This window comes from Ranitomeya imitator, chromosome 4 (genome assembly GCF_032444005.1).
Source record: "Ranitomeya imitator isolate aRanImi1 chromosome 4, aRanImi1.pri, whole genome shotgun sequence".
NCBI lineage: Eukaryota > Metazoa > Chordata > Amphibia > Anura > Dendrobatidae > Ranitomeya > Ranitomeya imitator.
In genome coordinates, this window is record NC_091285.1 from 6,756,105 (window position 1) to 6,781,418 (window position 25,314).

General features: G+C 46.1%; 1 protein-coding gene across 1 annotated transcript in view; it reads left to right on the plus strand.

Annotated features, from left to right (window-relative positions):
- FAM111A (FAM111 trypsin like peptidase A) overlaps window positions 1-24,667 on the plus strand; it is a 117,331-nt gene extending 92,664 nt beyond the window's left edge. The window contains exon 10 of the mRNA XM_069761866.1: window positions 21,869-24,667. Within this exon, the coding sequence (XP_069617967.1) occupies window positions 21,869-22,780 (912 nt within the window). The 3' untranslated portion in view covers window positions 22,781-24,667. The remainder of the gene's footprint in view (window positions 1-21,868) is intronic.
- The last annotated feature ends 647 nt before the right edge of the window (window positions 24,668-25,314 follow it).

The following is a 25,314-nucleotide window of genomic DNA, read 5'->3' on the forward strand; positions in this document are numbered from 1 at the left end:
AACATTAACCCAATGGGCAGTGAGGGAAACATATCGCCCCTGTCCATGCTGACTGGTCCACGCATCGGTGGTGAGGTGGACCTTGCTACTGACGGCGTTCAGTAGCGCATGTTTTATGTTTGCCTCAACATGCCTGTGCAGGGCAGGGACAGCCTGCCTGCTGAAGTAAAAGCGGCTGGGCACCTTGTACTGTGGGACTGCCAATGCCATCAAGTCACGGAAGCTGTCAGTCTCCACCAGCCTGAACGAGAGCATTTCCAGGGACAACAGTTTGGCAATGCCTGCATTCAGAGCCTGTGCTCGGGGGTGGTTGGCCGAGAATGCCCGCCTTTTCTCCCATGCCTGGACTACCGATGGCTGTAGAGTAGACTGGGAGTGTGAGGATGACTGGGAAGGTGGTGCTGTGGGTGGAATTACACTAGGTCTCTGGACAACAGTGGAGGAAGAGGCAACACGAGATGAAGAGGTGGTAGCTGCCGCTGTTGGTTGGCCTACGTCTTCACTGTGTTTCTGTAACTCCACCGCGTGCCTGTTCCGCACATGTTTCCACATATTTGTGGTATTGAGGTTGCTGACACTTTTACCTCTTTTTACTTTCTGATGACACAGCTTGCATTTGACAAAACAAATGTCATCTGCAACTGTGTCAAAAAAGGACCAGGCACTGCAAGTCTTGGGAGCGCCCTTTTTGGCTTTGGAAAGAGACAGGCTCCTAACGGGTGCCAAAGTGGAGGCTACAGGCTCCGCAGTCTTCCCCCTCCCTCTCCCTCTTTGGCCCGTAAGGGGAAGCTCTTCCTCAGAGCTGCTCCCACCACCTTCCTGTTCCTCACGCCACGATGGGTCAAGGACCTCATCATCTCCACTACCCTCTGCCACCAACTGCTCCTCCTGGGTAGTCTCGGCAGCACAGTACGCATCAGAAAGCGGCACCTGAGTTTCATCATCAGATGCGTACTGCGCTGTGGTCACCGGAGGCACTGGCCCACCTGCCTCTTCAGAGTCAGAGAGAAAAAGCTGTTGGGCATCACTGCACACTGCCTCTTCTTCCATTTCTCCAATGCTGCTTGGCTGGCCCCCTGTTTCCAAGCCAAGAGATTCAGAGAACAGAAGTAGAGACGGCTCCTGTCCTGGGCTCTCTGACTGCCTGGCCAATTTGGCAGGTGGTGAAGAGACAGATGGCTGCTCTCCAGTGCTCTGTGCCTGAGAGGATGTGGCACTAAATGAAGTCGATGCCGAGGCGTTAGCTGCCATCCACCCGACAACGGCTTCAATTTGGTCTTCACGTAGCAGCGGTGCACGGCGCTCTCCGACAAAGCTGCGCATGAAGGACTGTTCCCTGCTGAAACTGAGTGACGACGAGTCACCGGCGCCCGCAGCAGGCACAGAATCACCACGTCCTCTCCCTGCTCCTCTCCCTGCTCCGCGCCCACGCCCACGTGCCTTACTCCCTGCCCTCTTCATCTTGGTTGACAGATAAAGATAAGCAGAAAAGTACTAAGGCCTTAGTGTGCTTATTCCTGAAATGCTCCTCCTAACAGGTGTAAGAAACACTAATGTTGTAAATTGTGGACTAAACTTTATTATTTTTCAAATGTGGCCTACACAAGTGTTAAGTTGTGTTTGGTGAACTTTACTTTTTTTTTGGTGCAGATCGGGCTACAGAGCTAGTTTAAATCACACAGAGACCGTGCAGACAGCCGTAAACGGTGCTGCAAGGCCAAAAAACCCTCCTCTCGGTTATCCTATATAATGTTTTTCCACTATTTAGCTGGATACGAGTGGAAAGACACTAATAGGAATTTTTTTTTTCAAATTTTAAACTGGCTGCACTATTTGAAAAAAAGGAAATTGTTTTTCAAGGTATGAGGCAGTAACGCACCCTGAGCTGAATCCAACCGGCTATTGCTGCACACAGACTACAGGGCGAGCTGCGCTCACACAGAGACCGTGCAGACAGCCGTAAACGGCGCTGCAAGGCCAAAAAACCCTCCTCTAGGTTATCCTATATAGTGTTTTTCCACTATTTAGCTGGATACGAGTGGAAAGACACTAATAGGAATTTTTTTTTTTTTCAAATTTTAAACAGGCTGCACTATTTGAAAAAAAGTAAAATTTTTCTCTAGGTATGAGCCAGTAACGAACCCTGAGCTGAATCCAACCGGCTATGGCTGCACACAGACTACAGGGCGAGCTGTGTCATGATCCCAATGGCAGGGGATCACTAAAGGACAAGCACAGATACAAACAAGCTCTAGGGCGATGGAACCTGAGCTGACCGCGACCCTGAACCTAACACACAAATAAAAGTAGCCGGGGAACGTGCCTACGATGATCCTAGACGTCTCGCTCCAGCCGAAGATCTAACTTCCCCTATTAGAAGAAACACAGACCTCTCTTGCCTCCAGAGAAACACCCCACAGAAATAGCAGCCCCCCACATATAATGACGGTGAAATGAGAGGAAAGCACATACGCAGTATGAAAACAGTTTCAGCAAAATGAGACCCGCTAAAGCTAGATAGCAGAGAATACAAAAGTGATCTGCGCGGTCAGCGAAAAACCCTTCAAAAAACCATCCTGAAATTACTTGAACTCATGTGCCAACTCATGGTACATGAGGAGCAATTTCAGCCCACTAGAGCAACCAGCAGCAAAGAATCAAATATCTGCAGGCTGGACTAAAAACCAAATAAAGCAAAACACCAAAACAGGAAAATCCAAACTTAGCTTGACCAGAAGGTTCTAGGAGCAGGGAGCAGAGGTAACAAGACACACTGTATACATTGATAACCGGCGAGGAAATGCCAGTAAAGCCAGGTAAAATAGGAAACTCCCATATCCTGATGGAACAGGTGGAACCCAGAGACCCAGGAAAGACAAGTCACCCAGTACCATCAGTAACCACCAGAGGGAGCCCAAAAACAGAACTCACAACAGTACCCCCCCCTTGAGGAGGGGTCACCGAACCCTCACGAGAACCACCAGGGCGACCAGGATGAGCCCTATGAAAAGCGCGAACCAAATCATCAGCATGAACATCAGAGGCAACCACCCAAGAATTATCCTCCTGACCATAACCCTTCCACTTGACCAAATACTGGAGTTTCCATCTGGAAACACGAGAATCCAAGATCTTCTCCACAACATACTCCAATTCTCCCTCCACCAGCACTGGAGCAGGAGGCTCAAGCGAAGGAACAACAGGTACCTCATACTTCCGCAACAACGACCGATGGAACACATTATGAATAGCAAACGATGCCGGGAGATCCAAACGAAACGACACAGGGTTAAGAATTTCCAAGATCCTATAGGGACCGATGAACCGAGGCTTGAACTTAGGAGAAGAGACCTTCATAGGAACAAAACGAGAAGACAACCACACCAAGTCCCCAACAAGAAGTCGAGGACCCACGCGGCGACGGCGATTAGCAAACTGCTGAGCCTTCTCCTGGGACAACCTCAAATTGTCCACCACATGACTCCAAATCCGATGCAACCTATCCACCACCATGTCCACTCCAGGACAATCAGAAGGTTCCACCTGACCAGAGGAAAAACGAGGATGAAACCCCGAATTACAAAAGAAAGGAGAAACCAAGGTAGCAGAACTAGCCCGATTATTAAGGGCAAACTCGGCCAGCAGCAAAAAGGTAACCCAGTCATCCTGATCAGCAGAAACAAAACACCTTAAATAAGTTTCCAAGGTCTGATTAGTTCGTTCAGTCTGGCCATTCGTCTGAGGATGGAATGCAGACGAAAAGGACAAATCAATGCCCATCTTAGCACAGAACGTCCGCCAAAATCTAGACACAAACTGGGATCCCCTGTCAGAAACGATGTTCTCAGGAATCCCATGCAAACGAACCACATTCTGAAAAAACAGAGGGACCAACTCAGAGGAGGAAGGCAACTTAGGCAAGGGTACCAGATGAACCATTTTAGAAAAGCGATCACACACAACCCAGATGACGGACATTTTTTGAGAGACAGGGAGATCCGAAATAAAGTCCATGGAAATGTGCGTCCAAGGCCTCTTCGGGATAGGCAAAGGTGACAACAATCCACTGGCCCGAGAACAGCAAGGCTTAGCCCGAGCACAAACCTCACAAGACTGCACAAAAGAACGCACATCCCTCGACAAGGAAGGCCACCAAAAAGACCTGGCCACCAAGTCTCTAGTACCAAATATTCCAGGATGACCTGCCAACGCAGAAGAATGGACCTCGGAGATGACTCTACTGGTCCAATTATCCGGAACAAACAGTCTCTCAGGCGGACAACGATCAGGTTTACCTGCCTGAAATTCCTGCAAAGCACGTCGCAAGTCTGGGGAGACAGCAGACAAAATCACCCCATCCCTAAGGATACCAGAGGGCTCAGAATCTCCAAGGGAGTCAGGCACAAAACTGCTAGAAAGAGCATCCGCCTTCACATTCTTTGAACCTGGCAGGTATGAAACCACAAAATTGAAACGAGAGAAAAACAGTGACCAACGAGCCTGTCTAGGATTCAGACGCCTGGCAGACTCAAGGTAAATCAAATTTTTGTGATCAGTCAAGACCACCACACGATGTCTAGCACCCTCTAGCCAATGACGCACTCCTCAAATGCCCACTTCATGGCCAAAAGTTCCCGATTACCAACATCATAATTCCGCTCAGCCGGCGAAAACTTTCTAGAAAAAAACGCGCATGGCTTCATCACTGAGCCATCGGAGCTTCTCTGTGACAAAACCGCCCCCGCTCCAATCTCGGAAGCATCAACCTCAACCTGAAAAGGGAGCGAAACATCTGGCTGACGCAACACAGGAGCAGAAGAAAACCGGCGCTTAAGTTCCTGAAAGGCCTCCACAGCCGCAGGAGACCAATTAGCAACATCAGCACCCTTCTTAGTCAAATCCGTCAAAGGCTTAACAACACTAGAAAAATTAGTTATAAAACGACGATAGAAATTAGCAAAGCCCAAGAACTTCTGTAGACTCTTAAGAGATGTAGGCTGCGTCCAGTCACAAATAGCCTGAACCTTGACGGGATCCATCTCAATAGTAGAAGGGGAAAAAATATACCCCAAGAAAGAAATCTTCTGGATTCCAAAGAGACACTTTGAGCCTTTTACAAACAAGGAATTGGCCCGCAGGACCTGAAACACCTTCCTGACCTGCTGAACATGAGACTCCCAGTCATCAGAAAAAACCAAAATATCATCCAAATACACAATCATAAATTTATCCAGATATTCACGGAAAATATCGTGCATAAAGGACTGGAAGACTGAAGGAGCATTAGAAAGTCCGAAAGGCATTACCAAATACTCAAAATGGCCCTCAGGCGTATTAAATGCGGTTTTCCACTCATCACCTTGCTTTATTCGTATAAGATTATACGCGCCCCGAAGATCAATCTTAGTGAACCATTTAGCCCCCTTAATGCGAGCAAACAAATCAGTCAACAATGGCAAAGGATACTGATATTTTACGGTAATCTTATTCAAAAGACGATAATCTATACAAGGCCTCAAGGAACCATCTTTTTTGGCCACGAAAAAAAAACCTGCTCCCAAAGGGGACAAAGATGGACGGATATGTCCCTTTTCCAAGGACTCCTTAACATAATCCCGCATAGCAGTATGCTCTGGCACTGACAGATTGAACAAACGACCTTTAGGAAATTTACTGCCTGGAATTAAATTTATAGCACAATCGCAATCCCTATGATGAGGAAGCGAACTGAGCTTAGGCTCCTCAAAAACATCCCGATAGTCAGACAAAAACACAGGAATCTCAGAAGGAGTAGATGAAGCGATAGAAATCGGAGGTGCTTCATCATGAACCCCCTGACAACCCCAGCTTAACACAGACAATGATTTCCAGTCAAGGACTGGATTATGAGTTTGTAACCATGGCAGACCAAGCACTAGGACATCATGCAAATTATACAGTACCAGGAAGCGAATCACCTCCTGATGAACAGGAGTCATACGCATGGTCACTTGTGTCCAGTACTGAGGTTTATTCATAGCCAAAGGTGTAGAGTCAATTCCCTTCAAAGGAATAGGGACTTCCAGAGGCTCCAGACTAAACCCACAGCGATTGGCAAATGACCAATCCATAAGACTCAGGGCAGCGCCTGAATCCACATAGGCATCGACGGAAATGGATGATAATGAACAAATCAGAGTCACAGACAGAATGAACTTAGACTGTAAAGTACTAATGGCAACAGACTTATCAACCTTTTTTGTGCGTTTAGAGCATGCTGATATAACATGAGCTGAATCACCACAATAAAAGCACAACCTTTTTTTCCGCCTATAATTTTGCCGTTCACTTCTGGACTGAATTCTATCACATTGCATTATCTCAGGTGACGGTTCAGATGACACCGCCAAATGATGCACAGGTTTGCGCTCCCGTAAACGCCGATCAATCTGAATAGCCATAGTCATAGACTCATTCAGACCAGTAGGCGCAGGGAACCCCACCATAACATCTTTAATGGCCTCAGAAAGGCCATCTCTGAACTTTGCAGCCAGGGCGCACTCATTCCACTGAGTAAGCACCGACCACTTCCGAAATTTTTGACAATAAATTTCTGCTTCATCTTGCCCCTGAGAGAGGGCCAACAAAGCTTTTTCAGCCTGAATCTCTTGGTTAGGTTCCTCATAGAGCAAACCCAATGCCAGAAAAAACGCATCCGCATTAAGCAACGCAGGGTCCCCTGATGCCAATGCAAATGCCCAATCCTGAGGGTCACCCCGCAGGAAAGATATAATAATCTTGACTTGCTGAGCAGGGTCTCCAGAGGAGCGAGATTTCAAAGAAAGAAACAACTTGCAATTGTTCCTAAAATTCAGAAAACGAGATCTATCTCCAGAAAAAAACTCTGGGACAGGAATTCTAGGTTCAGACATAGGAGCATGTACAACAAAATCCTGTATATTTTGAACCTTAGCGGCAAGATTATTCAGGCTGGAAGCCAAACTCTGGACGTCCATGATAAACAGCTGGGATCAGAGCCATTCAAAGATTAAGAGGAGGAGGAAGTAGCCACGCTGCAATAAGGCTAGGCAGCAAACTCTGAGGGAAAGAGAAAAAAAAAAAAAAAAACTTCCTCAGACTACTTATCCTCCTACTTCAGACAATACAATTAACACTTTGTGGGCCGGTTATACTGTCATGATCCCAATGGCAGGGGATCACTAAAGGACAAGCACAGATACAAACAAGCTCTAGGGCGATGGAACCTGAGCTGACCGCGACCCTGAACCTAACACACAAATAAAAGTAGCCGGGGAACGTGCCTACGATGATCCTAGACGTCTCGCTCCAGCCGAAGATCTAACTTCCCCTATTAGAAGAAACACAGACCTCTCTTGCCTCCAGAGAAACACCCCACAGAAATAGCAGCCCCCCACATATAATGACGGTGAAATGAGAGGAAAGCACATACGCAGTATGAAAACAGTTTCAGCAAAATGAGACCCGCTAAAGCTAGATAGCAGAGAATACAAAAGTGATCTGCGCGGTCAGCGAAAAACCCTTCAAAAAACCATCCTGAAATTACTTGAACTCATGTGCCAACTCATGGTACATGAGGAGCAATTTCAGCCCACTAGAGCAACCAGCAGCAAAGAATCAAATATCTGCAGGCTGGACTAAAAACCAAATAAAGCAAAACACCAAAACAGGAAAATCCAAACTTAGCTTGACCAGAAGGTTCTAGGAGCAGGGAGCAGAGGTAACAAGACACACTGGATACATTGATAACCGGCGAGGAAATGCCAGCAAAGCCAGGTAAAATAGGAAACTCCCATATCCTGATGGAACAGGTGGAACACAGAGACCCAGGAAAGACAAGTCACCCAGTACCATCAGTAACCACCAGAGGGAGCCCAAAAACAGAACTCACAACAGAGCTGGGCTCACACGGAGACCGTGCAGACAGCCGTAAACGGCGCTGCAAGGCCAAAAAACCCCCCTCTAGGTTATCCTATGTAGTGTTTTTCCACAATAGAGCTGGAGACTGGTGGAAAAACACTAATAGGAAATTTGAGAAAAAATGTGCAGCAGGCTGCACTAAGAGCAAAAAAGGACAACTGTGTGAGGCAGTGTGAACCCCCCCTGAGCTGAATACAACCGGGTATATGGCTGCACACAGACTACAGAGTGAGCTGCACACACACACACACACAGAGACCTTGCAGAACGCTGTTAAAACAGCGCTGCAAGGCAAGAGCAAGGTGAACAGTGAAGAACACACAGCGTTTTGCTAAATTAGCCTTTGGAAAGGAAAATAAAGCAATTAGCTAGCTCGACTGGCCCTCAGTTAGAACACAGCGTCCTGTCCCTAACTGAAATCACAGCAGAGTGAGCGCAAAATGGCGGCAGCGTTTTTTATAGTGCAGAGTGACATCATTTCAGCAGCCAATCCCAGCCTTGCCAGTACTTACATGCCCACCATGCTAAACAGGATGTGCCCACACTTCCAATCATTCCTCATTGGCTGCTGCGTTCAGTTTGAATTCTGGGAACTTCCGATTCCGGTATCCGATACGCGGGAAGTATCGGAATTCGGTATCGGAATTCCGATACCACAAATATCGGCCGATACCCGATACTTGCGGTATCGGAATGCTCAACACTACTGGCGACCCTCAGGACTGGGCATTTTCTCTTGCGTCAGGAGATCCTGCATTAAGTAATATCGATGCATTTTTCCTGGCGCTCGGATTGCTGTACGATGAGCCTAATTCTGTGGATCAGGCAGAGAGGAATTTGCTGGCTCTGTGTCAGGGTCAGGATGAAATAGAGGTATATTGTCAGAAATTTAGAAAGTGGTCCGTACTCACTCAGTGGAATGAAGGTGCGCTCGCAGCTATTTTCAGAAAAGGTCTCTCTGAAGCCCTTAAGGATGTCATGGTGGGATTTCCTATGCCTGCTGGTCTGAATGAGTCTATGTCTTTGGCCATTCAGATCGGTCGACGCTTGCGCGAGCGTAAATCTGTGCACCATTTGGCGGTATTACCTGAGCTTAAACCTGAGCCTATGCAGTGCGATAGGACTTTGACCAGAGTTGAACGGCAAGAACACAAACGTCTGAATGGGCTGTGTTTCTACTGTGGTGATTCCACTCATGCTATCTCTGATTGTCCTAAGCGCACTAAGCGGTTCGCTAGGTCTGCCACCATTGGTACGGTACAGTCAAAATTTCTTCTGTCTGTTACCTTGATCTGCTCTTTGTCATCGTATTCTGTCATGGCATTTGTGGACTCAGGCGCTGCTCTGAATTTGATGGACTTGGAGTATGCTAGGCGTTGTGGGTTTTTCTTGGAGCCCTTGCAGTGTCCTATTCCATTGAGAGGAATTGATGCTACGCCTTTGGCCAAGAATAATCCTCAGTACTGGACCCAGCTGACCATGTGCATGGCTCCTGCACATCAGGAGGTTATTCGCTTTCTGGTGTTGCATAATCTGCATGATGTGGTCGTGTTGGGGTTGCCATGGCTACAAGTCCATAATCCAGTATTAGATTGGAAATCCATGTCTGTGTCCAGCTGGGGTTGTCAGGGGGTACATGGTGATGTCCCATTTCTGACTATTTCGTCATCCACCCCTTCTGAGGTTCCTGAGTTCTTGTCTGATTACCGGGATTTATTTGATGAGCCCAAGTCCGATACCCTACCTCCGCATAGGGATTGTGATTGTGCTATCAATTTGATTCCTGGTAGTAAATTCCCAGAAGGTCGACTGTTTAATTTATCTGTGCCTGAGCACGCCGCTATGCTGAGTTATGTGAAGGAGTCTTTGGAGAAGGGGCATATTCGCCCGTCATCGTCGCCATTAGGAGCAGGGTTCTTTTTTGTAGCCAAGAAGGATGGTTCACTGAGACCTTGTATAGATTACCGCCTTCTAAATAAGATCACGGTTAAATTTCAGTACCCCTTGCCATTGTTATCTGATTTGTTTGCTCGGATTAAGGGGGCTAGTTGGTTCACCAAGATAGATCTTCGTGGTGCGTATAATCTTGTGCATATTAAGCGAGGCGATGAGTGGAAAACTGCATTTAATACGCCCGAGGGCCATTTTGAGTCTCTAGTAATGCCATTCGGACTTGCCAATGCTCCATCAGTGTTTCAGTCCTTTATGCATGACATCTTCCGAGAGTACCTGGATAAATTCCTGATTGTGTACTTAGATGACATTTTGATCTTCTCGGATGATTGGGAGTCTCATGTGAAGCAGGTCAGAACGGTGTTTCAGGTCCTGCGTGCTAATTCTTTGTTTGTGAAGGGATCAAAGTGTCTCTTTGGTGTTCAGAAGGTTTCATTTTTGGGGTTCATCTTTTCCCCTTCTACTATCGAGATGGACCCTGTTAAGGTCCAAGCCATCCATAATTGGACTCAGCCGACATCTCTGAAAAGTCTGCAAAAGTTCCTGGGCTTTGCTAATTTTTATCGTCGCTTCATCTGCAATTTTTCTAGTATTGCTAAACCATTGACCAATTTGACCAAGAAAGGTGCTGATTTGGTCAATTGGTCTTCTGCTGCGGTGGAAGCTTTTCAAGAGTTGAAGCGTCGTTTTTCTTCTGCCCCTGTGTTGTGTCAACCAGATGTTTCGCTTCCGTTCCAGGTCGAGGTTGATGCTTCTGAGATTGGAGCAAGGGTTTTTTTTGTCGCAGAGAAGTTTTGATTGCTCGGTGATGAAACCATGCGCCTTCTTTTCGAGGAAGTTTTCGCCTGCTGAGCGAAATTATGATGTGGGCAATCGAGAGTTGCTGGCCATGAAGTGGGCATTCGAGGAGTGGCGTCATTGGCTTGAAGGAGCTAAGCATCGCGTGGTGGTCTTGACTGATCATAAGAACTTGACTTATCTCGAGTCCGCCAAGCGGTTGAATCCTAGACAAGCTCGTTGGTTGTTGTTTTTTGCCCGTTTTGACTTTGTGATTTCATACCTTCCGGGCTCTAAAAATGTGAAGGCGGATGCTCTGTCTAGGAGTTTTGTGCCCGACTCTCCGGGTGTATCTGAGCCGGCGGGTATCCTCAAAGAGGGAGTAATTGTGTCTGCCATCTCCCCTGATTTGCGGCGGGTGCTGCAAAAATTTCTGGCTAATAAACCTGATCGTTGCCCAGCGGAGAAACTGTTTGTCCCTGATAGGTGGACGAATAAAGTTATCTCTGAGGTTCATTGTTCGGTGTTGGCTGGTCATCCTGGAATCTTTGGTACCAGAGAGTTAGTGGCTAGATCCTTTTGGTGGCCATCTCTGTCGCGGGATGTGCGTACTTTTGTGCAGTCCTGTGGGATTTGTGCTCGGGCTAAGCCCTGCTGTTCACGTGCCAGTGGGTTGCTTTTGCCCTTGCCGGTCCCGAAGAGGCCTTGGACACATATTTCGATGGATTTCATTTCTGACCTTCCCGTTTCTCAAAAAATGTCGGTCATTTGGGTGGTCTGTGATCGCTTTTCTAAAATGGTCCATCTGGTGCCCTTGGTTAAATTGCCTTCCTCCTCTGATTTGGTGCCATTGTTTTTCCAGCATGTGGTTCGTTTACATGGCATTCCAGAGAATATTGTTTCTGACAGAGGTTCCCAGTTTGTTTCGAGGTTTTGGCGAGCCTTTTGTGGTAGGATGGGCATTGACTTGTCTTTTTCCTCGGCTTTCCATCCTCAGACTAATGGCCAGACCGAACGAACCAATCAGACCTTGGAAACATATCTGAGATGCTTTGTTTCTGCTGATCAGGATGACTGGGTGTCCTTTTTGCCTTTGGCTGAGTTCGCCCTTAATAATCGGGCCAGCTCGGCTACCTTGGTTTCACCGTTTTTCTGCAACTCTGGGTTCCATCCTCGTTTCTCTTCAGGGCAGGTTGAGTCTTCGGACTGTCCTGGTGTGGATACTGTGGTGGACAGGTTGCAGCAGATTTGGACTCATGTAGTGGACAATTTGACTTTGTCCCAGGAGAAGGCTCAACGTTTCGCTAATCGCAGACGCTGTGTGGGTCCCCGACTTCGGGTTGGGTACTTGGTTTGGTTATCTTCTCGTCATATTCCTATGAAGGTTTCCTCTCCTAAGTTTAAACCTCGTTTTATTGGTCCGTATAGGATTTCTGAGGTTCTTAATCCTGTGTCTTTTCGTCTGACCCTTCCAGATTCTTTTTCCATACATAACGTATTCCATAGGTCATTGTTGCGGAGATACGTGGCACCTATGGTTCCATCTGTTGATCCTCCTGCCCCGGTTTTGGTGGAGGGGGAGTTGGAGTATATTGTGGAGAAGATTTTGGATTCTCGTGTTTCAAGGCGGAAACTCCAGTATCTGGTTAAGTGGAAGGGTTATGCTCAGGAAGATAATTCCTGGGTCTTTGCCTCTGATGTCCATGCTCCCGATCTTGTTCGTGCCTTTCATATGGCTCATCCTGGTCGTCCTGGGAGCTCTGGTGAGGGTTCGGTGACCCCTCCTCAAGGGGGGGTACTGTTGTGAATTCTGTGGCAGAGCTCCCTCCTGTGGTCACAAGTGGTACTTCGGCTGGTTCTTTCTGTGAGCTTCCGTTGGTGGAGGAAAGTGGTACTGTGGCTTCTGAGTTTCCTTCCTCAGGTGATGTGGTGAAGTTGTTAGGTGCTGCTTTATTTAACTCCACCTAGTGCTTTGATCCTGGCTTCCAGTCAATGTTCTAGTATTGGACCTGTTTCCTCCTGGATCGTTCCTGTGGCCTGCTGCTCTGCATAGCTAAGTTCTTCTTTGCTATTTGTTTGCTGTATTTTTCTGTCCAGCTTGTCAATTTGTTTTTTTCTGCTTGCTGGAAGCTCTGGGACGCAGAGGGTGTACCTCCGTGCCGTTAGTTCGGTACGGAGGGTCTTTTTGCCCCCTTTGCGTGGTTTTTGTAGGGTTTTGTGTTGACCGCAAAGTTACCTTTCCTATCCTCGCTCTGTTCAGAAAGTTGGGCCTCACTTTGCTAAATCTATTTCATCTCTACGTTTGTCTTTTCATCTTAACTCACAGTCATTATATGTGGGGGCTGCCTTTTCCTTTGGGGTATTTCTCTGAGGCAAGGTAGGCTTATTTTCTATCTTCAGGCTAGCTAGTTTCTCAGGCCGTGCCGAGTTGCATAGGGAGCGTTAGGCGCAATCCACGGCTGCCTTTAGTGTGGTTTGAGAGGATTAGGGATTGCGGTCAACAGAGTTCCCACGTCTCAGAGCTCGTTCTTGTTTTTTGGGTTATTTCCAGGTCACTGTATGTGCGCTGACCTCTATGTCCATTGTGGTACTGAATTACCTTTCATAACATCAGGCGCTGCTCTGAATTTGATGGACTTGGAGTATGCTAGGTGTTGTGGGTTTTTCTTGGAGCCCTTGCAGTGTCCTATTCCATTGAGAGGAATTGATACTACGCCTTTGGCCAAGAATAAGCCTCAGTACTGGACCCAGCTGACCATGTGCATGGCTCCTGCACATCAGGAGGTTATTCGCTTTCTGGTGTTGCATAATCTGCATGATGTGGTCGTGTTGGGGTTGCCATGGCTACAAGTCCATAATCCAGTTTTAGATTGGAAATCCATGTCTGTGTCCAGCTGGGGTTGTCAGGGGGTACATGGTGATGTCCCATTTCTGACTATTTCGTCATACACCCCTTCTGAGGTTCCTGAGTTCTTGTCTGATTACCGGGATTTATTTGATGAGCCCAAGTCCGATACCCTACCTCCGCATAGGGATTGTGATTGTGCTATCGATTTGATTCCTGGTAGTAAATTCCCAAAAGGTCGACTGTTTAATTTATCTGTGCCTGAGCACGCCGCTATGCAGAGTTATGTGAAGGAGTCTTTGGAGAAGGGGCATATTCGCCCGTCATCGTCGCCATTGGGAGCAGGGTTCTTTTTTGTAGCCAAGAAGGATGGTTCGCTGAGACCTTGTATAGATTACCGCCTTCTAAATAAGATCACGGTTAAATTTCAGTACCCCTTGCCGCTGTTATCTGATTTGTTTGCTCGGATTAAGGGGGCTAGTTGGTTCACCAAGATAGATCTTCGTGGTGCGTATAATCTTGTGCGTATTAAGCGAGGCGATGAGTGGAAAACTGCATTTAATACGCCCGAGGGCCATTTTGAGTATCTAGTAATGCCATTCGGACTTGCCAATGCTCCATCAGTGTTTCAGTCCTTTATGCATGACATCTTCCGAGAGTACCTGGATAAATTCCTGATTGTGTACTTAGATGACATTTTGATCTTCTCGGATGATTGGGAGTCTCATGTGAAGCAGGTCAGAACGGTGTTTCAGGTCCTGCGTGCTAATTCTTTGTTTGTGAAGGGATCAAAGTGTCTCTTTGGTGTTCAGAAGGTTTCATTTTTGGGGTTCATCTTTTCCCCTTCTACTATCGAGATGGATCCTGTTAAGGTCCAAGCCATCCATAATTGGACTCAGCCGACATCTCTGAAAAGTCTGCAAAAGTTCCTGGGCTTTGCTAATTTTTATCGTCGCTTCATCTGCAATTTTTCTAGTATTGCGAAACCATTGACCGATTTGACCAAGAAAGGTGCTGATTTGGTCAATTGGTCTTCTGCTGCGGTGGAAGCTTTTCAAGAGTTGAAGCGTCGTTTTTCTTCTGCCCCTGTGTTGTGTCAACCAGATGTTTCGCTTCCGTTCCAGGTCGAGGTTGATGCTTCTGAGATTGGAGCAGGGGCTGTTTTGTCGCAGAGAAGTTCTGATTGCTCGGTGATGAAACCATGCGCCTTCTTTTCCAGGAAGTTTTCGCCTGCTGAGCGTAATTATGATGTGGGCAATCGAGAGTTGCTGGCCATGAAGTGGGCATTCGAGGAGTGGCGTCATTGGCTTGAAGGAGCTAAGCATCGCGTGGTGGTCTTGACTGATCATAAGAACTTGACTTATCTCGAGTCCGCCAAGCGGTTGAATCCTAGACAAGCTCGTTGGTTGTTGTTTTTTGCCCGTTTTGACTTTGTGATTTCATACCTTCCGGGCTCTAAAAATGTGAAGGCGGATGCTCTGTCTAGGAGTTTTGTGGCCGACTCTCCGGGTGTATCTGAGCCGGCGGGTATCCTCAAAGAGGGAGTAATTGTGTCTGCCATCTCCACTGATTTGCGGCGGGTGCTGCAAAAATTTCAGGCTAATAAACCTGATCGTTGCCCAGCGGAGAAACTGTTTGTCCCTGATAGGTGGACGAATAAAGTTATCTCTGAGGTTCATTGTTCGGTGTTGGCTGGTCATCCTGGAATCTTTGGTACCAGAGAGTTAGTGGCTAGATCCTTTTGGTGGCCATCTCTGTCGCGGGATGTGCGTACTTTTGTGCAGTCCTGTGGGATTTGTGCTCGGGCTAAGCCCTGCTGTTCTCATGCCAGTGGGTTGCTTTTGCCCTTGCCGGTCCCGAAGAGGCCTTGGACACATATCTCTATGGATTTTATTTCAGATCTTCCCGTCTCTCAAAAGATGTCAGTCATTTGGGTGGTCTGTGATCGCTTCTCTAAGATGGTCCATTTGGTACCCTTGTCTAAATTACCTTCCTCCTCTGATTTGGTGCCATTGTTTTTCCAGCATGTGGTTCGTTTACATGGCATTCCAGAGAATATCGTTTCTGACAGAGGTTCCCAGTTTGTTTCGAGGTTTTGGCGAGCCTTTTGTGGTAGGATGGGCATTGACTTGTCTTTTTCCTTGGCTTTCCATCCTCAGACTAATGGCCAGACCGAACGAACCAATCAGACCTTGGAAACATATCTGAGATGCTTTGTTTCTGCTGATCAGGATGACTGGGTGTCCTTTTTGCCTTTGGCTGAGTTCGCCCTTAATAATCGGGCCAGCTCGGCTACCTTGGTTTCACCGTTTTTCTGCAACTCTGGGCTCCATCCTCGTTTCTCTTCAGGGCAGGTTGAGTCTTCGGACTGTCCTGGTGTGGATACTGTGGTGGACAGGTTGCAGCAGATTTGGACTCATGTAGTGGACAATTTGACTTTGTCCCAGGAGAAGGCTCAACGTTTCGCTAATCGCAGACGCTGTGTGGGTCCCCGACTTCGGGTTGGGGACTTGGTTTGGTTATCTTCTCGTCATATTCCTATGAAGGTTTCCTCTCCTAAGTTTAAACCTCGTTTTATTGGTCCGTATAGGATTTCTGAGGTTCTTAATCCTGTGTCTTTTCGTCTGACCCTTCCAGATTCATTTTCCATACATAACGTATTCCATAGGTCATTGTTGCGGAGATACGTGGCACCTATGGTTCCATCTGTTGATCCTCCTGCCCCGGTTTTGGTGGAGGGGGAGTTGGAGTATATTGTGGAGAAGATTTTGGATTCTCGTGTTTCAAGGCGGAAACTCCAGTATCTGGTTAAGTGGAAGGGTTATGCTCAGGAAGATAATTCCTGGGTCTTTGCCTCTGATGTCCATGCTCCCGATCTTGTTCGTGCCTTTCATATGGCTCATCCTGGTCGTCCTGGGAGCTCTGGTGAGGGTTCGGTGACCCCTCCTCAAGGGGGGGGGTACTGTTGTGAATTCTGTGGCAGAGCTCCCTCCTGTGGTCACAAGTGGTACTTCGGCTGTTTCTCTCTGTGAGCTTCCATTGGTGGAGGAAAGTGGTACTGTGGCTTCTGAGTTTCCTTCCTCAGGTGATGTGGTGAAGTCGTTAGGTGCTTCTCTATTTAATTCCACCTAGTGCTTTGATCCTGGCTTCCAGTCAATGTTCTAGTGTTGGACCTGTTTCCTCCTGGATCGTTCCTGTGGCCTGCTGCTCTGCATAGCTAAGTTCCTCTTTGCTATTTGTTTGCTGTTTTTTTCTGTCCATTTGTCAATTTGTTTTTTACTGCTTGTTGGAAGCTCTGGGACGCAGAGGGTGTACCTCCGTGCCGTTAGTTCGGTACGGAGGGTCTTTTTGCCTCCTTTGCGTGGTTTTTGTAGTGTTTTGTGTTGACCGCAAAGTTACCTTTCCTATCCTCGCTCTGTTCAGAAAGTTGGGCCTCACTTTGCTAAATCTATTTCATCTCTACGTTTGTCTTTTCATCTTAACTCACAGTCATTATATGTGGGGGCTGCCTTTTCTTTTGGGGTATTTCTCTGAGGCAAGGTAGGCTTATTTTCTATCTTCAGGCTAGCTAGTTTCTCAGGCCGTGCCGAGTTGCATAGGCAGCGTTAGGCGCAATCCACGGCTGCCTTTAGTGTGGTTGGAGAGGATTAGGGATTGCGGTCAACAGAGTTCCCACGTCTCAGAGCTCGTTCTTGTTTTTTGGGTTATTGCCAGGTCACTGTATGTGCGCTGACCTCTATGTCCATTGTGGTACTGAATTACCTTTCATAACACTGATGCCCTCTCTAGGAGTTTTTTGCCTGATTCTCCTGAGGTCTTGGAACCGGTCGGTATTTTGAAAGAAGGGGTGGTCCTTTCTGCTATTTCCCCTGATTTACGACGGGTTCTTCAGGAATTTCAAGCTGATAAACCTGACCGCTGTCCTGTGGGGAAATTGTTTGTTCCTGACAGATGGACTACTAGAGTGATTTCTGAGGTTCACTGTTCCGTGTTGGCTGGTCATCCTGGCATTTTTGGTACCAGAGACTTGGTTGGTAGGTCCTTTTGGTGGTTTTCTTTGTCGCGTGATGTGCGTTTTTTTGTGCAGTCCTGTGGGACTTGTGCGCAGGCCAAGCCTTGTTGTTCCCATGCTAGTGGGTTGCTTTTGCCATTGCCGGTCCCTGAGAGGCCCTGGACGCATATTTCCATGGATTTTATTTCCGAACTTCCGGTTTCCCAGAGGATGTCGGTTATCTGGGTTGTTTGTGACCGGTTCTCTAAGATGGTTCATTTGGTGCCTTTGCCTAAATTGCCTTCCTCTTCGGATTTGGTTCCATTGTTTTTTCAGCATGTGGTCCATTTGCATGGTATTCCGGAGAATATTGTGTCCGACAGAGGTTCCCAGTTTGTTTCTAGGTTTTGGCGGGCCTTTTGTTCTAGGCTGGGCATTGATTTGTCTTTTTTTCTCCGTTCCATCCTCAGACAAATGGTCAGACCGAGCGAACTAATCAGACTTTGGAGACGTATTTGAGATGCTTTGTGTCTGCTGATCAGGATGATTGGGTGGCTTTCTTGCCATTGGCCGAGTTTGCCCTTAATAATCGGGCTAGTTCGGCTACCTTGGTTTCGCCTTTCTTTTGTAATTTTGGTTTTCATCCTCGTTTTTCTTCTGGGCAGGTTGAGCCTTCTGACTGTCCTGGTGTGGATTCTGTGGTGGACAGGTTGCAGCAGATCTGGGCTCATGTGGTGGACAATTTGGTGTTGTCTCAAGAGGAGGCTCAACGTTTTGCTAATCGTCGTCGGTGTGTTGGTTCCCGGCTTTGGGTTGGGGATCTGGTCTGGTTGTCTTCCCGTCATGTTCCTATGAAGGTTTCTTCTCCTAAGTTTAAGCCTCGGTTTATTGGTCCTTATAGGATTTCTGAGATTATTAATCCGGTGTCTTTTCGTCTGGCGCTTCCGGCCTCTTTTGCTATCCATAATGTCTTCCATAGATCTTTGTTGCAGAAATATGTGGAGCCCGTTGTTCCCTCTATTGATCCTCCAGCCCCTGTGTTGGTTGATGGGGACTTGGAATATGTTGTTGAGAAGATTTTGGATTCCCGTTTTTCGAGGCGGAAGCTTCAGTACCTTGTCAAATGGAAGGGTTATGGCCAGGAGGATAATTCTTGGGTTTTTGCCTCTGATGTCCATGCTGCTGATTTGGTTTGTGCCTTTCATCTGGCTCATCCTGATCGTCCTGGGGGCTCTGGTGAGGGTTTGGTGACCCCTCCTCAAGGGGGGGGGTACTGTTGTGAATTCTGCTTTTGAGCTCCCTGTGGTGGTAGTAGATGATAATGCAGTTGTTCCTGGGCTGCAGTCTTGGAAAGGTGTATCTGCTAATTGCAGTTCTGACTGGGGTATTTAGGCTTGCATGACTCATTAGTCCTTGCCAGTTGTCAATGTTTTTTGGGATATGATGGATCCCTGCCTGGCTTCTCCTACTTGGCTGCCATTTCAGCAAAGATAAGTGTCTGTTTCTTTTTCTGTGGCACATAGGCTGTGTGCTTGTTTTTGTTTGTATTCCTGCTCTGTATGTAGGATTCACTGGAGTTGCAGATATACGCTCCTACGTCTTTAGTTAGATGGAGGAAGTTTTTGTATATTCTGCTGTGGATATTTTTGAAGAGTTTTAATACTGACCGCACTGAATTCTATCCTATCCTGTCCTATGTTAGCTAGAGTGGCCTCTTGTGCTAAATCCTGTTTTTCTGCCTGTGTATGTTTTTTCCTCTCTGACTCACCGCCAATATTTGTGGGGGGCTGTCTATCCTTTGGGGTTCTGCTCTGAGGCAAGATAGTATTCCTATTTCCATCTTTAGGGGTATTTAGTCCTCCGGCTGTGACGAGGTGTCTAGGATTGGTTAGGTACACTCCACGGCTACTTCTAGTTGCGCTGTTAAGATCAGGATTTGCGGTCAGTATAGTGACCACCTACTCCAGTGAAAGTTTTCATGCTGCTCCAAGGTCACCGGATCATAACAGAAACCCCCCACAACTGACACCATTTTGGAAAGTAGACCCCCTAAGGAACTTATGTGTGGTGAGCACTTTGACCCTCCAAGTGCTTCACAGAAGTTTATCATGTCAAGCCGTAAAAACGCTGATACCCCATATGTTGGGGTAAACCCCTGTTTGGGCGCACGGGAGAGCTCAGAAAAGAAGGAGCACTGTTTTACTTTTTCAACGCAGAATTGGCTGGAATTGAGATCGGACGCCATGTCGCGTTTGGAGAGCCCCTGATTTGCCTAAACAGTGGAAACCCCCCAATTATAACTGAAACCCTAACCCAAACACACCCCTAATCCCAACCACACCCCTAACCCCAACCCTAACCACACCCTTAACTCCAACACACCCCTAACCCTAATCCCAACCATAACCCTAACCACACCCCTAACCCTGACACACCCCTAACTCTGATCCCAACCGTAAATGTAATCCAAACCCTAGCCCCAACCCTAACCCTAGCCCCAACCCTAGCCCTAACCCTAATGGAAATAAATACATTTTTTTAATTTTATTTTTTCCTAAGTAAGGGGGTGATGAAGGGGGGTTTGATTTACTTTTATAGTGGGTTTTTTAGCGGATTTTTATGATTGGCAGCTGTCACACACTAAAAGACGCTTTTTATTGGAAAAAATATTTTTTTGCATTACCACATTTTGAGAGATATAATTTTACCATATTTTGGTCCACAGAGTCATGTGAGGTCTTGTTTTTTTGCGGGACAAGTTGACTTTTTTTATTGGTAACATTTTCGGGCACGTGACATTTTTTGATCGCTTTTTATTCTGATTTTTGTGAGGCAGTATGACCAAAAACCAGCTATTAATTTCTTTTTTTTTGGGGTGGGGGGGCGTTTATACCGTTCCGCATTTGGTAAAACGGATGAAGCAGTTTTATTCTTCGGGTCAGTACGATTACAGCGATACCTCATTTATATTTTTTTTTTATGTTTTGGCGCTTTTATATGCTAAAAACTATTTTATAGAAAAAAGTATTATTTTTGCATCCCTTTACTCTGAGGACTATAACTTTTTTATTTTTTCACTGATGACGCAGTATGGTGGCTCGTTTTTTTGCAGGACAAGATGATGTTTTCATCGGTACCATGGTTATTTATATCTGTCTTTTTGATTGCGTGCTATTCCACTTTTTGTTCAGCGGTATGATAATAATGGGTTGTTTTTTGCCCCTTTTTTGTTTAATTTTATTTTTACGGTGCTCACTGAAGGGGTTAACTAGTGGGACAGTTTTATAGGTCGGGTCGTTACGGACGCGGCAATACTAAATATGTGTACTTTTATTGTTTTTTTTTAAATTTAGATAAAGAAATGTATTTATTGGAACAATATTTTTTTATTTTATTTATTTGGGATTTTTATTTATTTATTTTTTTACTTTTTTACTTTGCCCTGGGGGGGACATCACAGTAAAGTGACAGATCGCTGATCTGAAACTTTGCTGTGCACTGTGTCAGATCAGCGATCACACAGGCACAGCAGGGAGGCTTCCCGGCGCTTGCTCTGAGCAGGCGCTGGTAAGCCACCTCCCTGCAGGAACCGGATGCAGCCCCGCGGCCATTTTGGATCCAGGGCCTGCAGGGAGAAGAAGGTAGGAGATCCTCGGAGCAACGCGATCACATCACGTTGCTCCGAGGGTCTCCGGGAAGCACGCAGGGAGCCTCCTCGCTGCGCGATGCTTCCCTATGTCTCCAGAACGCTGCGATCATGTTTGATCGCAGTGTGCCGGGGGTTAATGTGCCAGGAGCGGTCTGTGACCGCTCCTGGCACATAGTGCCGGATGTCAGCTGCGATAGGCAGCTGACACCCGGCCGCTATCGCTATGACGTTCTATCCCGTCCCTGGGAATTAAGTTAGTACGTCAAATGGGATTAAGGCTACTTTCACACTAGCGTCGTACTCGGCCCGTCGCAGTGCGTCGGGCTGACGTACCGACGCATACTGTGGAAGCGCCGCACAACGGGGGCAGCGGATGCATTTTTCCAGCGCATCCGCTACCCCATGAGGTGCGGGGAGGTGGGGGCGGAGTTACAGCCGTGCATGCGTGGTCGGAAATGGCGGACACGACGCTCAAAAAACGTTTGCAAGCAACGTTTTTTTGTTCGGACGGTCCGCCACAACACGACGCAACCGTCGCACGACGGTTGCAACGTGTCGCAATGCGTCGCAAATACATGCCTATGGAGAAAAAACACATCCTGCAGACAACTTTGCAGGATGTGTTTTTTTCTGCAAAACGACACATTGCGACGTGCAGTGCACGACGCTAGTGTGAAAGTAGCCTAAGGGGTTAATGTATTTTATTTCCTTCCAGGAATTAGATGCCGAATGTGAGGGCCGTCAGACATCGCCTGTGTCCAAAGACATCAGTGTGACTTATGAATGGGGCAAAAAAGAAAATAAAGTTAAAGTTTCTGGAAATAATACAATGTTTGACATCATGGAACAAAATCATGGAGTAAAGCTGGGTGGAAAACATCTCCTTGTCTTTGTTAAAGGATGTTCTGCAGTAATGAATCCTTGGGTACCATGTGGGGCCCTGAAGGAGGGAGAAAAACTGAAAATAATCTTAAAAAATATTAAACCCCCTGAACCTTCAGATTATCCCAACTTCTCTGATCTGAAATGTTTTATAGTGAGTGATCTAAAGGAGAAAACAAATAAAACTAGGAAGATGTTACATGACTCACGGTACTCGGATAATAAGCCTCTTATTGTCTTTGGATATAAGGGAGAGACCATAAGAGATGCTCTGCAGAGAGACACCAGGTTTAATGTCACATCTGAACAACCTCCCATTTACCTTTCTATTTATTCAGAAAATCTTAGAGCCGAGCTGAATTCGTCTGTACCATGCGGGGCCCTGGAGGAAGGGGAAGAGCTGACAGTGAGTATCAGAAAGGGTAAATCCCCGGAGCCCTACAAATATCCCCTATATCCCGATGGGATGTTTTTAAAATTGGAAGATAAGGGCTCAAATCTGAAGGCGAAATTACACGAGAAGCATTACTATAATAAAAAACCCCTGGCTGTCTACGGAAACAAAGATCGATCAATACGAGAAGCGCTCACAAATGATAAAAGATTCAATGTTACTCAGAACTTTGTTCTTCAACATTCTGATGGAGCGGACATTAGCAGCGAATTACCCCTTTCACACCTGAAACAAAAAAACTTTTATGTAATTTCTAAAAAAAAAAAGAATAAACCAAAACAGTGGAACTAAAGCCCAAGGAAAACAAGAGTCACAGACCAGTGACAACACAAGAGGAAATATCCCTCCATATTCACCAACTTTATCCAGAAAACCACCAGAGCACTACAAGGAATGTGCAGTTCTCCTCTCTGCTGTCAGCTCCAAATTTTCCAATGCCTTCAATAATCTACCAATAAAAGTGAGAAGTGAAATATTTAGCAAGAGTCTGAAAGATTACAAAGAGTTTGTTCTTTACAACAGTCCAGTAACAGCTAAACTTCACGATACTCTCAATAACCACATGAAGAATGTGGCAATTATCGGCCTTAAAGATACAAATAGAGCCCTGGGCACCGTTTTCCTCCTGACTGAATCTCTGGCTCTTACCTGTCACCACGTGGTACAGGATTATGTGGATCCCTGGAACTCGCATACATTTGACCTCATTTTTAACTATGATGAAGAACCATTAAATCATGGACAATATTCTGCAAAGGCAAAACTATTGTTTTATTCTGAGGAGCACGACTTCGCATTTTTAGCAGTTGAAGATTATGATCCTTCCTTTGAGAACCGTCCATCAGGCTTGTTACAATATGTGGCTCGTCCTCCAACAGAAGGTGCTGTGAGCATCATCGGTCACCCGGGAGGTCAATGCAAAAAAGTGGATGCATGGTGTTCAGTGATTAACTTCACAGATGTAGTCACTGCTGACAACATTTTGTCTAATAAGTTCTTCCTCCATCTATTTACAAAGGACACGTATGCCAAAATTAACGATGGAAGGTATATGAAATATGATAGTTGTATGTATGAGGGATCGTCCGGCGCCCCTGTTTTCAATGATAAAGGAGAACTTGTGGCAATGCACACGGGGGGGGGGGTATTACACAAATCTAAGGAAGAAAACGCATGTGATAGAGTTCGGGTCATGCATCTCTCACATAATTCATATTATTGCTGAGAATGGGAATTTACCCACACAACTGCGAGTGCTCAAAGAAAGTAATTTTGCTCCTGCGATTTTAGGAAGTGATTCCATACACAATGATTGTGAAGAGACACCAATGGAAATCAGTTCCTAACCGGGGACAGCTTCATTATCAAAACGGCAGTAACACTTTTTTTTTGGCATTATGTATAAATTCATTAATACAAAGCTCTATATGTTGAAGGAACATTCCAGCAAAATTGTGCGTAATGAGGGGCAGGCAGGGGTGGAGAATGACGGTAGGACTTATATCGGCTTTTCAGGCTCTGCACCAGACAGTCACCTCTCCGCACCACAGGGTCTTCAGAATCACATAGGGGTCCCCCCTTCACCCCTGATCTTCAGACACGGAGATAAACCTTGTTTATGTTGGTGCTTTTGTCATTTACAGAAAATACAGAAATATTGCAATTAATTATAGAAAAAAACAATTAAAAATTAAAATAATTAATATACAAGATAAATTAGAAAACAAGAACACTGTATTTTGTATCAAATAAAAGTGGAAATCAGAGATCTATAATCACCGTGTACAGTGTATAGATAATTCCCCTGTGTGCATGAGCCCTATAGATAGATAAAGAGCTTCTTGTAAGTGACTGATTAGGCAGACGCCCACCACGTGGCTGTGATTGACATCGGTGTGAGGCTTGTAATCAGCTTTTATTGTAGAATATAATGAGTTGCTATGAATTATTTACTCTGCAGATACTGCGCATTATTTACTCTACATCTATGGGGGCTCCTCTCTTCCCAGTCTCACCTTGGCTTTGTAGACTGTGCGACGGTCGTCCATGGGGGGATAGGGGGATCTCCTCCTGGAACTGCTTATTTGTATTGTATTATATCATTAATAATAAAAATCTATCTACATTTTCACATGTGTCTTCTTGAGAGAATCGTCGCTGTCTACCTGCTCTTCAGCTGAATTCCTTACATCCATTGCATTTCAGAATTGTTTTTTATTTTTTCCTCATCTGTCCCCCACTTGCAATCTTTTTTAGATACAGTTGAAACCAGAAGTTTCCATCCACTATATAAAAAGACACATCTGCATCTTTTCTCATTATCTGGCATGACATCAGAATAATAATAATAATCTTTATTTATATAGCGCCAACATATTCCGCAGCGCTTTACAGTTTAACAGTTTCAAACACAACAGTCATAGGTAACAACGTTAACAATACAGTAATAAAGCAAAATAAGACAAAATAAGCCGCCCCTGCTGGTGAGAGCTTACAATCTACAATGAGGTGGGGGAGATACAAAGTACAGGTGTGTATTTACAATGATGTATTTACAATGAGGGTCCGGCCATCTTCATGGAGTGGGGGGTAGATAGAGATAGTGAATGGGCTACACACACACACAAACATAAAATGAGTTTGATTAGGGAACGTGATAGGCCGCTCTGAACAAATGAGTTTTGAGCGAGCGCCTAAAACTATGCAAATTATGGATGGTCCTAATATCTTGGGGTAGAGCATTCCAGAGGATTGGCGCAGCACGGGAGAAGTCTTGCAGTCGGGAGTGGGAGGTATGGATTAGTGCAGAGGTTAGTTGAAAGTCG